This window comes from Carex rostrata, chromosome 25 (genome assembly GCF_964058835.1).
Source record: "Carex rostrata chromosome 25, lpCarRost1.2, whole genome shotgun sequence".
NCBI lineage: Eukaryota > Viridiplantae > Streptophyta > Magnoliopsida > Poales > Cyperaceae > Carex > Carex rostrata.
In genome coordinates this window covers 3,651,566-3,665,547 of record NC_135942.1, presented here as the reverse complement: position 1 = coordinate 3,665,547, position 13,982 = coordinate 3,651,566, and the positions used below count along the sequence as shown (strand labels likewise).

Below are 13,982 nucleotides of genomic sequence, written 5' to 3'. Positions count from 1 at the left end.
AACTAGTATCATGTTTGTGTGTTACAACGGAGTTATAGTATAAAAGTTTTCAACCATTATATAATAATGATAAGTTCAAGATTATTGGTGAATAAATTCTAAGGGCATCAGTGAAAATAACTATAAAATAAAATAATATATGTCAATATGATGATCTGCAATTTTGATTTACTATCAATTTTGACACCGTTTGGAATTATATCAATCATAGAGCTACAGATCTACGAAGTGTCATATAAAAATTAAGAATATATAGTTACAGGCTTAAAGCTATATATAGTATGAAATGACTTCTAAATATTTAAGTAAGTTGGAAAATAAATGATGGACCGAATTGTCTCATTTTTAAATAATTTTTTTTATCAGTAAAACTGAACACAATATTTGAAAGAAAATGTGATCTGAAATTTATTGATAGATTGAAAAATCTAATATTGCTATGCATGAAATAAATTATTAAAAAAATGACTACGAATTCTCATTGGACCAATCTTTTATGTAACATATCCTAATTTCTGAAATTGTGATTCGGTACTATGCACTTGTCAAAAAGAATGAATATAGAATCAAACTTGCAAGTTTGAGAACAAAGAAAGCTTGACTATCTATGGCCGTATATGTAGTGAGTGCGTTTTCAATTAAATTTAAGTTTGCACATGTAAAACATATGCATTTATTAAAAGAAGACAAAATACTTAATTGGAGAGCTGATATTCAATATGAAATTTTATTTTTTAATCATGACTGCATATCTAAGTGCTTAATATAAGAATAGAGATTTTGAGAGTTATGAGAATATTTTTCTCTAAATACTAATTTTGCCCTTCACCTCTCTCTCACTCATTTAATAGAATAATAGATAAAAGGAAAGTTACTCTTTCACTCATTTAATAAAAAATCAGATAAAATGGAAAATTCCTGATTTCATTTTGTTCAATTGAGAACATAGAAATGATGTATTACATTTTTTAATTTGTTTTTCTCCTTTTGCATGTGGTAATGTTCCTCAATTATTCAAGGCTAAGTTGTTTTTTTTTTTGTTTTTTTCTCTAGATGTATTAATATACTAATATTTATTTTAATGTATTAATGTGACTAAATATATAATTTTTAGAAAATATACACAGACTGCATTGTAAACTAAATATATAACTTTTACTTAGTGTTGGTACCATTACATGTAATTTTCACATTTTAGGTAGTTGCCTGCTTAAAATAGCATTCAATGTTAATCTTCGTTGGAATTTAGAAACCAGGGTGAAATAGTTAGGATTATACTATTTTTCTGAACTGATATATGCGCTTATAGATAAACTCTTTATTATACGGAGGTTTTATTAACATTCATTAAAGAAAAAACAAAGATTGAAATGAGCTGAAGCATATATCTATAAAGAGTTTTGTGAGGCTATAGTACCAGATTCAATCTTTCTTCGGAGAATTCAGAAGATTCAGAAGATGGTATGAGCTACACTGAATTCACGTACCAGGTTTTGCAAGGAATAAGGGATTGATTCATTAGAGGAAGATATGAAGAAGCTAGGTTATACTGTACAAAAAAGACTAGTTGAAGAGGTGACATTAGAGGCGGAGCTACATTAAAAAAATAGAGATCAATTGATCTTTATTTTGAAAAATTTTGTACTTATACACAATTTTCTATATAGTACAGGGTAAAATGTTATAGGTACGGTAATATTGACCTCCATTCGCAGCATGAAAATTTTTATATTATTAACTTCGTTCATTATTGACCCCCATAACTTGAAAGTCTGATTCCGCCCCTGAGTGACACGGTTTGTTCATGGTGAGGAGGGGTTGAATGAAGCATTAAATGCAACTGAGGCATTTGAGTGAGGCTATAGTACTTTGCAATGCACGGATCGTTTCGTGTGTTGGATTCATATCTCCACTTTCAACGTCCAAATAGTTGATCTAAACCACTTAATATTATTATCATATGAAAATATACCTGGAGACTAAATTTTATATTTTTTTGAATTTTTTTACTTTTTATTTTTGTAGGTAGAAAATCATTACTTTCGGATGGTCCAGAATTTTTAGATTAAGTGATTTAAAATATATAAAATTTGGTCTCCAAATATATTTTCATATAATAATAATGTTGAACGGTTCGGATCAATTATTTGGACTATAAAAATGAAAATATGAATTCAATGCATGAAATGATCCGCGCATTACAAAGTACCATAGCCTCACTCTTTTTAAAGTTCTATTGTGTCATTCACTCATTCTTTATTTTTAACTCTTTTTTTTTTTTTTTTGAGTCTCCAGTCGAGGTGGAATGCACGGACATTTTAATATTCTTGCCAAAACAGATCTGACGGTTCGGATCTAAACTCAAAATTCCAGAGTCCGATTGTTCGGCTGTTTCATCACTTTGATTTAGTACTGTTTTCTCTTCTGAAAGTTTGAAATAAAATGAGAACTTTTATTTTTCGTTATAATATTTAGATAGAGAAAGTCAATCAAGTTCGAGAAAATGAATTTCGGCATTTTTTATTTTGTAACTTTTAGTATATTCGGAGTTTGTTGGAGAATTCCAACTTTAGTGAAGTACCATTTTTAGTATGAACCGTACCTGACTTGTATGTAATATGATAATTGTTCCTGGTATTGTCTAGGGGATATTCTGATATTATTGGATATTGGATTCTTACTAGTCTTTATATCTTGGTAGCTTACTATGATTGGATAGAGAGCAATAGAGAGACAGGATGCCATACCACCACCTGTCCTTTCATTCTCTTAATCTCTGAGTTACCATCTGGAGCAGGAAGCATTTTGTTAAATGTCAAAGATTTTGGAGTTTACAGATCCAACACTTTCTTTGATCATGCAGCCAAAACTGAAAATGAATCCTTAGTCTGTTAGGATCTTTACCACTTTTTCAAAATAAAAAGAAAAAGAAAATAGCGTTTTTATTTTTTATTTTTTTAACTTCAAAATAAAACAAAAATTGATTCTTTGCTTGTCATTCTCTTAGATGTCCACGGCGGCACATGCCAAAACTAAAAAAATAAAAAGCATTTTTTTTTATTCGTAGTATGGTCTTTTGGCTTATTAGAATTTTGCTGAATAGATGCAGCCATGTAGGTATCATACCAGCAAGACATGAGATATTTTTCGGCTTGTCAGAGAAGTTGGTTGTGCTGGTATATCTGTCTGTTACAAATGTAGCATGTTGTAGTAGTTGTCTTCCTCAGAGGAACTATAGTGCTTAAAGTTCATTCAGAAGTTGAATAGGTACCAAAATACAAATTAGTTGCAGTCTCTTTGGTTAATGGCTAGATTCTGTACTGTAATAATAACCGGAATAAAATATGTGCATAGAATTTTCTGTACTTGACCTAGTGATATCTCAGAGCAGGATTCAAATCGATAGTATTATTCTTAGAAAGCTTTTTACTTAAATGTTTGAAACTTTTTGAGCAATTGGTAAGTAATTTGTGTAGCAATTGGTAAACTTTTTGAGTATCCATTAAACAATGTTTCTTTTATTTTAATAATAATATTACTAACTATTCAAAAAATTAAAATTGAACCAGAAAGTGAAATCTAGTAATTTTCACTAAAAGGTTTGATATTAATCAAATAAGTATCTAATTGCAGCACTGTGTAGAGTGAATTTGTTGCAGATACTTATAGAATCAAACTGATTAACCAAACAATGCTCTCTATCATTAAGGCTGACCCGTGATTCGCTTTCTGGTTTTCCAGGGTTTGTATTCCTTCTCCTCAAGCATGCTCTCTACCTCCTCAAATTGCAACCCCTTTGTCTCTGGCACAATGAACCATATCAACACAAATGCAATCATGGACACGATACCAAACAGAATGAAGGTGGGGGCCGTGCCTAGTGCCTTAGTCAGGCTAAGAAAGCTTTGTGATATAATCAAATTGGCAATCCAATTGGACACAGCAGCAATACCACCACATAGGCCACGGAAGCGGAGCGGGTAGATCTCAGAGTTGACAATCCAGGGGACAGTACCCATACCGGGAGAGTAGGAGATGATGTAGGCCCCAAGGGCGATCAAGGCTAGCCAACCGAAGTTGCTTGGGCAGCCCTGGGTGTACCACTGTCGGTGGTTCGCATGACATGTGTCCTTGGTCAAGTCGTTTGATGCCAAACATGCACCTGGTTGGAGCTGCAATGGAAAAGGAAAAAAAAAAAAAAAAAATCATATTATATGTAAATAAAGTAGTTTGATGATCTGAGAGAATGTAGGCAACTTATTTAGTTTTTTTTTTTTGAAGGTAAAATTATTTAGGTTTGTTACATTCCCAACAAGTTCTAAATCTGTCTAAGTCTCATTTTTTTTTTAATTAATCCAGCATCCACCATTAAACTAACAAGTATATATAATGATTCCATAGAAACTCAGTCTGCTGTGTGCCTGTGTCTCTCGTCTCTGTACTGAAACTAACAAGTAACAATTTATTAATCCTAGATTGATTGAGTTAATTACCTTATTTGGTGTGCTTGCACAGAACCCACAATCAGCTGCAGCCTTCAAGCAGTCCGTGCACTTCCACCGGATACCAGAGCCGATTTTGAAGTCAGAGCAAGTCTCGTTCCTAAAAAACATGGTCTCTGTCTCACCAACTAATGGCGAATGACTAGCAGCAGCAAAGAAAATTCCACTTAGCACAGCAAGGCATGCTACAATACCCACCAAGCTGATCAGCATCAGCCTCCTCCTGCCCGCACGGTCCACAAAGTACATGCTAACAACAGATCCAACTGCATTGAGCCCACTAGTGATAAGGGAAAGTGCCAATGCAGTGCTATTTGATGCGAAACCGGCAAGCTGAACAATGGTTGGGCTGTAGTACATGACAGAGTTGATGCCCACAAATTGTTGCGCGACTTGGATGAGGATACCTGCAGCAAGGCCGCGACGAACAGCAACACTGCTGAGTGCCTTTTTGAGTTTTCCGAAGAGGCCGTCATCACCAATGCCACCTTCTTGTGCAATCTCTTCTTCGACAGACTGGTGGAGGGCTCCAATTTCACGCTCCACCTCCTCGGCCGGGTAGATTTTGCGTAAGATCTGAGCTGCTTCGTCCTTCCTTCCCTGTTCAACAAAAGATATGGCAATTAGAGATCCCTGAATGGTTGTATGCAAGCTCATGCACTTATTGTTCATTTATTACATTACTTGTGCTATAGAAGAAAGATGCTGAGAACATATTTCTGAGCATATGAATTTGATAGGGCAAATAAAGAGATACGGTCCATCTTTTTTGAGCAATATTCTACCTTTCGATAAAGCCACCTTGGCGACTCAGGGAGTGATAGCATCAGCACAAATTGAACCAGTGCGGGAAGTCCAGCAATACCGAGCATCCAACGCCAAGTTCCTGGTGCCTACATTAATATATAATATACCCCCAATTTATAAACAAATTTATGATTTATTTCATCTGTTATAAACTGAATTTTTAGTTTACCTTGGTGAAAGCTAGGTTAATTAGGTAAGATAAGAACTGTCCTCCAGTAATGAGTAACCCATTCATGCTTACAAGTGCTCCTCGGATTCTAGCAGGGGATGCCTCGGAAATAAATAAAGGAGCAGTCATCGATGCCATACCAACTCCAAAACCTACAAAAATTCTACCTATTATAATGACCCATGGAAGTGGCGCTATGGCCATGATAATTGCTCCAACAAAGAACAAAATGTCGGCAATTAAGATGGATGGCCGCCTTCCTAGTCGGTCGTTCAACCAGCCACCTAGTGCTGCACCAATTATAGCACCAGCCACTGCCATACTAACGATGGTTTCCTGTTTGGTGAGAACAAGAGACATGAGCTTGAGCAATCACAAAGGTTTGGATGTGTATATGTGATTTTGGTATACTGACCTGAAGCACCGTGCTTTTCTCCACTTGCTTGAAGTCATCTCTGATGTAGAGAAGTGCTCCTGAAATGACACCTGAAAACGAATGTTGCAATTAGTTTTGCGGATTTCTGATAGTATATAATTCTGCATTAGTTTTTAAAAAGAAGAATTATGCAATTATCATAACAACAAAGGTGAAATTTTGTTATATCCTTCCTCTTATCATCAGTAAAAAAGAAAAAGAAAACTATATCCTTCTTTTGAGGAAAATATATTCATTGCTATGCAAACTAAAGAAAAGGAACTGACAAATTCCAGGTGATCTCCCCATAACAAAAGAATTATGCAATGTTTTACCTGTGTCATAGCCAAAAAGAAGGCCGCCAATACCAGCCGACAAAGCGAGGCGAAGGATGTAAGGTTGCTTCCATGTCAAATGGAGACATTCTTTGAACTCAGTCTTGTCTGCCTTGTGGATGCCTCCCTCCACCATCTTTGCACTACAAACTACAAAACCTGCTGCTGTTAGTTCAAAGAAGGATGTAAGGATGGTACGTAGTAATTGCATATAAAATGGTACAGACAAACATGTTAGTTCAAAGAAGATCACCATGATTAGCATTTTTTTTTCTCTTGCAAAATATTACTTGTACAGAAGGAATATATGCAAAGTTACATGTAGCAAATTTAATATACAAAAGCAGCAGAAGAAATTATCATGGGAATATATGTTATGTATAGTTCTCACCTCACAATTGAAGTTTATTATATTTGCTTTTGAAGGAACAAAAATAATAAATAGTTGATTATATCTATTTTACATTTCTTTTTTTTAGTATAAAAAGTTAATTTTTTTTTCTAAGAATGAAAAACTATTTTGAAACATTGTTTATTAATTTCTCTACCTCCCAAATTATCCCCTCCATAGAATTGCTCCTTTTACGAGCGCTCTTTCTCAACATTCCATTCCATATTGTTTGAGAAAAGACTAATCTATTTCTTATAAAAAAAACTTAAATTGCAAAGAATAATATTATTTTGTTTCATGAAGAAATAAAAAACAAATTCTAAAATGGCATAAGTTTTATAAAGTCAAGTTAGAGGAGAAATAATAAATTTAATAAAAATTATATACACACAAAACAAAGATTAGTTCTGGACGATGGTTTGGCTTTAAAATCCTGCTTCAGTGTTTTCAAACTGCGGGACCAAAGTAAATCTAAAAGTTTGAAAGATAATTTACAAAAAAAAAAAAAAATACAGCCTTTTCTTTTAAGTAAATAATATACTTTCGCACCACATTAAACGAATTTTGAGAATTTCTTGACAGAATAATTAATGAAAGTAGGTATTATATTTTAGTTGCTGATTCTTAATTCCAAAAGCTTTCTTGACCCACCAATTTCAAAATTACATTTCGAAATGTTATACAACCAAATTCCAATGAAATCTAGAAAAAATTTAGCATCAAATTTGGATTAAAGCTCTCGAAGAATCTGCGACAATATCATGTACAAATAACAATGTCTTAATAAATTATGCTAGACGCGATTCTTAAAATCTCACAATTATAAAATATAATTATTTACAATCAACTTTATAAAAAACTTCTCATGATTAAGTTATCAAACAAAAAAGAAGAAAATAATCCGAAATTTATACAACCATACCGTATTAAAAGTATCTATGGCACCACACGGCCTCTTAGCTTCTCAAGGCCGTACGCAAGAGTGCTTAATTAGGTAACAAAAACTGAACGAACCAAACAGCAAATCACAACAACAACAAAAATCATATTTCAGGTCGTGTTTTCTCAATTTAGGTTGTTACAACTAAATATGGTTTGCTAATCTTCCAAACATCTGTTAATACTTAATACTCATCTTTATCCACAGTGATGCCTCCATTTAGAAATGTATTTTAGCTTAATTTTTTTAGCAAAAAGAAAGTTTATATTATTATAGTTTATTTGTCAATTTGATGACTTTACAAATGCATCGACCTACAGTTTATACATAATATTTGACGCATCTATTTGTTTTAATGCAGATAAAATTATGCAAATTCATAAGATATTACTTATATCTTTCAATTTTGGTGGTTTTATGCTCATAAATGTAGCCTAAATTCATTAATAACAAAACATGTACACATGAAAGCATTGTAAGTATATTCCAGCTAATTTTATACATTATATTTGTTGTATATGTTTCTTTTAGCATGGATAAAATCATGTACATGAAATAAACATTAGTTATAGTTTATCTATCACTATCAGCTTCAGTGATTTTAGGCTCACTAATGATGCCTTAAATTGATCAAAACATGAATGTACACAAAAAAAAAAAAAAAAAAATGCACTGTAAATGCATTCCAGCTTAATTTTGTGCATAATATTAGCTTCCACTGCGTGTTTTAGCACAGATAAATTTATGTACTAGAAATGAATTCTCTATTGATAAAAGAAAATTAAGGGTAAGGCTAAGGTGCTATGGGTTGCATAGAGGGCTACGGTGCTACAGCTCAATATTTGAGTTTTTAAAATCCAAACAGTCGATCAGAACCGTTCATCTTGTTCTCCATATTAATATGTGTTTGGAGACCAAATTTTATATTTTTTGAAAATTTTTTACTATTTTTTTAGACAGGTAGAAAATCATTTGATCTAAAAAATTTTAGACCATTCAGATATTTGATTTTCTATCTATCTAAAAAAATAGTAAAAAAAATTTTCAAAAAATGTAAAATTTGGTCTCCAAACACATATTAATATGCAGAACAAAATAAACGGTTCAGATCGATCATTTAAATTTTAAAAACTCAAATATTAAGCCGTAGCACCGTACTCCTCTATGCAACCCATGGCACCTTAGCCTTATCCGAAAATTAATATACATTCACAATGCGCTAAAATGAACTTGCTATAATACTTCGAATAGATTAGTAGACAAAAAAATACTGGTGTGAAATTGATTGAATTGGTACGGAAATGCTGACAATTTCCAATACATAAATTAAAGGCAGCATGGAATAGAAACGCTATCCTCTGCGGAGTTTTTCCGTGCAGAACTGTGCGGCGCTTTTAATCTGATCCGTTTGTTTCGGATCGGACAGACTGGATTAAGGGTTCACCAAATTTTGAATTTTTTTAAAATTCGGACAAGATCTAATCTGGTCCGTCCGATTCGAAACGAACGAATCAGATTAAAAGCGCCGCACAACTCCGTACGGAAAAACTCCGCAGAAGATACTTTTCCGCATGGAATATCCCCAAGACCCCGAATTCGTATCTCTCAAACTTTGCGTGACTTTATGGAAAATCACAACCGTTTAAATATGCTCTGCACGAATCTCAAAGCACACATACCAACATTGCCTTAAATTTTTCTTCGTTTTCTTTTTCCATCCAACTGTCATCAACTTAGTCAAACGTGGAATTGTCAGAATTTGATTTGACAGCACTGTTTTTCTTTTTATTTTATTTAGCCTACAATAAAACTGAGGATATTTTTTTATTTTTATAAATTATTATTAAATAATATAGAAAAATAATACTTTTGAGTACGTGAGATTTTCGCTGGCCTAGAAGGCACCGAGTTAGTGCTTCACATTCAAATTATTAAGCCGAATTAGCGGTCCTCCCTCCTTTCTCCGAATTCACATCCTCTCCAATACTTGATATCAGAGAATCTTTTACAATTACTAGATCTGGACCGTTCCATTTAACTTGGCACGAATCTCAAAGCCCAATAATACTGCCCCTATGGTAGCCCGAATCCCAAACCGGTTGAGATTTAGGTAATCATCTGCAATACCTAATACGAAGTTGTTCATCAGGCTAATTGTTTGATTGGATTTAAATCTAACCGAGAGAGATGATTAAACAGTTCGGTTTTTCGGGTTAAATGGATTAGTTTGGTTCATTTTTTAAAACCAGTTTAATTGTTCGGTTTAGAAATTTTCAAAACTAGTTAGACCGTGACTGAAATTTGTAAACATGTGCGCTTGTCCAAACCAAACATTTAGGCTCTGTTCGGCTGCGTTACTGTTCAACTGAATTTTTTTTTCCCACGGGAACAGTGCTTTTCAGTTCAATTCCTGTGTCCATGCCCATTCCCAATTGAAGGCCGAACAGGGCCTTATAAAGATTCAAAAATTACGACATAATGTATATTGTTTGATTCAATTTAAAACTGGTTAGACTGTATCAAACAAAAATTTTAAATCCATCTTAAAAAAAATCAAAAAATTAACAAAAATATTTATTTTTATGATTAACCTTTTTATTTCATGTCAACCGAACAAACTAAAATTTAATTTTGTTTGTTCAGATAGATTTTAATTTAGTTGATAATTAATTTATTTTGATCGGTTCAATTTTATTTTACAAAACCGATAAAATTTTATTTACTTATTTTATTTCGGTTTTAATCAAATAGAATTGTTAAACACCCCACCTCTCATCCAAAAGCTATTTTTTTCCGGATCCAAAATGGAGAATAACCGTGCAACTTTGTGTGTTGTTTGTGAAAAAAAAAAAACTTTTTCACCTTCTAGACTATCAAAAATACCACGTACTCAATTTATTTGTCTATATTATCTAATAAAAAATTCTCAAAGTTAAGCCCAAACCCAACTTAGCAATTTTTTGACCACATTGTATTAATTTTTTATTTTTTTTTTTTGTACTTTTGAAGAAAAACTCCTGTGGAACCTATTTCCACCAGACCGCAATCGATTGTAGTGTGTACTTGTTCTTGTTCCTCTGAGCTGCTCAAAATTTAGCGGTGCTTGTTTCATTCCATACTAACCTTCTTTACTGGTACTGTTTAGTTTGGAACTGGAAGCAAAATTGAAATAGCAAAAGTAGGCTTACACTGTTGCCAATTGCTGGTAACGAATAGTTAGTTATGTTGGACCACATTTTTATTCTGGACGTAAAAAAAATAATTATTTGCATACTTCAGCTTCAGTAATTTCAATGAAAATTATATTTGTTTATATTTTTCAGAGTAATTCTAACATACATCAAGTTTCTGTACGGAACATCAATCGGCCAAATTTTACAACTGTAATTAAAAAAATTCTAAGTTAAATAATTGGGATTATCGATGTGGTACATTATTTGAATATAGTGTATATTTCTTTCCCTCCTTTGTACTATGAAAACTTTTTTTTGTGTCTCATAAATGATGAAAACCTATCTTCATAATATTTTTTATTAGAAACTTTTTAAAAAAATTTAATGAAAAATGAGGCTTGATTTGAACAATTTTTAGCAAATTATCGAAACATCCATTGCAACTTAAGTTAGATTGGTAAAATATATATTTGTTGCAATTTGAAAATTGATTTATTATCCGCCGAGCAATTTGAAAAGAACAAAAATTTTAATTTCTGGACATCTAATAAGTGAACAAATCATTTTCAAATTGCACAACATTTATGACATGCTTTGTTTAAATGATAAATATAAGATCCATTGTCAATAAATTCTTTCTTTTAGAATTTAGAGGAACTGAGAATAGTGTACTTCTGATCTTACTGTACCCACCAAATCAAAAAACAGTGAGATTTTTTCTAGAAATCTTCATTTACAGTTCAATCATCTCTCAACTGCCAACAATCCATTGAAAATACACAAATTTAATGCATGTAACATGTTCCTTATCCTTGCCTGTCTCAAAAAAAAAAATAAAAAAAAAATAAAAAGGAATTTCAAATCCATACAGTCTGTTATACTCTGTTATTGTCCCATATAAAAATACTTTTTTTTTTCTAGTAATAGATTACATCAGTAGGCCCCTTATTTCTCAAATCAGCAACTTTATACCATTTGATCAATTAATATTCGGTGCCTGATTTTTTTCACATTTATTGCTAATTAATTTATAGCTAAAATAACGAAATTTCCTAATTATATTTTATAATTATTGGACCTTGTATCATTATTCAAACATCCTATACCATAGGCTAATTAATTTTACCTATACCATGCCAAACATATCACATCCATGCCAGTAATGTTAGTATGATAGGGATTAAGAGATCCAAGACCAGAAAGTAAGATTATGACAAGGATCAGCTACTGACAGACTAAGTCACATGGTATAAATTAAATGCATCATCATGCTGTGCCCCATCTCATCTCACAAAACAAAGATATGTCACATTTTCATTTAATGCATCACATATTTGTGTGATTTAATACATTTACTTAATATTTGTGCATAGAAAAAATGTTGGTACACTCTGGATAATATAATCTATTATGTAAAACTGCACCTGTACCAGTGTTTATTATTATTCCTAAGGTTGGTCAGAGAATTATGATCTTCTATCATTCTATGTTTATAAAAATAGTAAGCATAATATATAAGCTAAATTTGAGCATGCATATCTGATATCTATTGTCGCTAATTTATGCCTTGTCAGAGAGTAAAGGCAAAATAAATGAAGCAATTAGAGCTCCTCAATTGCAAACTTGACCAATTTTGTGAAAGGGATTGAATGCATCTTGAAAGCAGGCACAGCAGACTAGCAGAGTATTCTATGCAACGATTTGGATTATGTGTGGCACACACTGTGTGTAGATTCTTCTTTTTTTATCATTCTGAAATTAAGCAGGGGATCTGCTTGCTAAGCTTCGAGATGTACTTAGATTCAATTGAAGATCGTAGATGCGTTGCAATTGTTACTGAAATGCCGTTGAGTTCCAAATGGGAGGGCATGATTGAATCGAGTTTCTGAAATCTTACTTGATTAAGCAAGGCAAAATAATCGTTAACATAAATAGAGAGATGAAAATCAATTTTTGGTTTTAGTGATAAACGTAATGTCAAGATTCTTTGTAAATTTTTAAAACTCAAAGACTTGATCTTATTTTTATTTCAAAAAAAGGGGGAATTTCATGTATGTCCCTCAAAAACCTGAAAATTACTTATTTCTCCCTCTAAAATTTATAATATTGTATTTATCTTTCTAAATTTCAGAAACTCACAAACTTATTCAATTTATTGACTTTTTTCTATTAAAATTTATTTTAAATTTATGAAGTACCCATTTATCTTTTATTAAAAAAATAAAAATATAAGTTTGTATTAGAAAAATATTTCGTCTTCTAAGTGAGGTTTACGAGGACAAATGGTTTTTTTTTTCTTTTTGTGACATATACACAGTGGTATTTAGGCATATGCATGTGTGTTCCTCACAAGTAAAAAAATGAATCATTTGTTCTCAAAATTGACCAATTAAATGACTAAATATTTCTTTTTGTTTTTTAATACAGTATAAAATGGGTTGTTTATAAATTTAAAATGAGCTTTAATAGAAAATTCAATAAATTAGGTAAATTGTGAGTTTTTGAAATTTAGAGGGGTAAATATGATATTATGAATTTTAGAGGGGAAATAAGTAATTTTGAGGTTTTGAGGGGTGTACATGAATTCTCCCTAAAAAAGTAGAGATATTTCGGTTCGGTTCAGAGATAAAGTTTTTTTTTTATTAATATAAGAGTTAAGAAAAAAAATTCCAAGTGTAAAATTAATTTTTATAGAAACAAATTAGATTTGATAAATGAAAAGTTTTAATAGTTTTAAATATTGAATATTAAGTTTTTTAGTTTTTATAAAACAATGTAATTAATATTTTTATAATTATTGATAAGCCTCAATTATATATACTTTCGGTTAGGGTTTTACCTCTAAAACTGCACCAAATTCCTTGTATTTTAGCTTAGTTTAACATAGAATATACCAAAGAACCAAGTTACTGCCTTTGCCTTGTTTAAATTGCAGAAATCGAGCAAAAGGAGCAATTCTATGGGTGTTTGTGTGGCTTGTAGGAATTCTGTGCGGGCCACACAAAATAAATTCAAGCCGAAAATAAAATTCGGAATTTATCAAGTTTTCTCCTTTCAAAACAGAGATTTGTGTGGGCCTTTGTGCGACCTTAAGGAATTTTGTGTGGGCCACACAAAATCCTGCATGATCTCCAGCCAATTCTCCATTCTATGCTGGCCGCAGGAAATTCGTGTGGGCCGCAGAGAATTTGTGAAGGCCGCACAAGAGGCCGCACGAATGCCAGTCTGGCCTGATTTCATCATATCTCTT

The 13,982-nt window shown here is 32.1% G+C and overlaps 1 protein-coding gene across 1 annotated transcript; it reads right to left on the bottom strand.

The window, feature by feature from the left end:
- Positions 1 to 3,476: 3,476 nt before the first annotated feature.
- On the bottom strand, positions 3,477 to 6,391 carry LOC144543657 (putative inositol transporter 2). Its single transcript, XM_078291994.1, has 6 exons — positions 6,229 to 6,391; positions 5,894 to 5,964; positions 5,479 to 5,814; positions 5,288 to 5,395; positions 4,494 to 5,102; positions 3,477 to 4,172 (listed from the first exon to the last, which is right to left on the bottom strand). The coding sequence occupies exons 1-6, from the start codon at positions 6,362 to 6,364 to the stop codon at positions 3,705 to 3,707; spliced, it is 1,728 nt and encodes a 575-aa protein (XP_078148120.1). The 5' UTR covers positions 6,365 to 6,391; the 3' UTR covers positions 3,477 to 3,704.
- Positions 6,392 to 13,982: the final 7,591 nt, after the last annotated feature.

Coding starts and splice junctions, on each gene's coding strand:
- LOC144543657 (XM_078291994.1), bottom strand. CDS start 6,364: ATGGTGGAGGGAGGCATCCACAAGGCAGACAAGACTGAGTTCAAAGAA. Junction 5,965..6,228: donor TCTTTTTGGCTATGACACAG/GTAAAACATTGC, acceptor ATTCGTTTTCAG/GTGTCATTTCAGGAGCACTT. Junction 5,103..5,287: donor CAAGGTGGCTTTATCGAAAG/GTAGAATATTGC, acceptor TTTGTTGAACAG/GGAAGGAAGGACGAAGCAGC.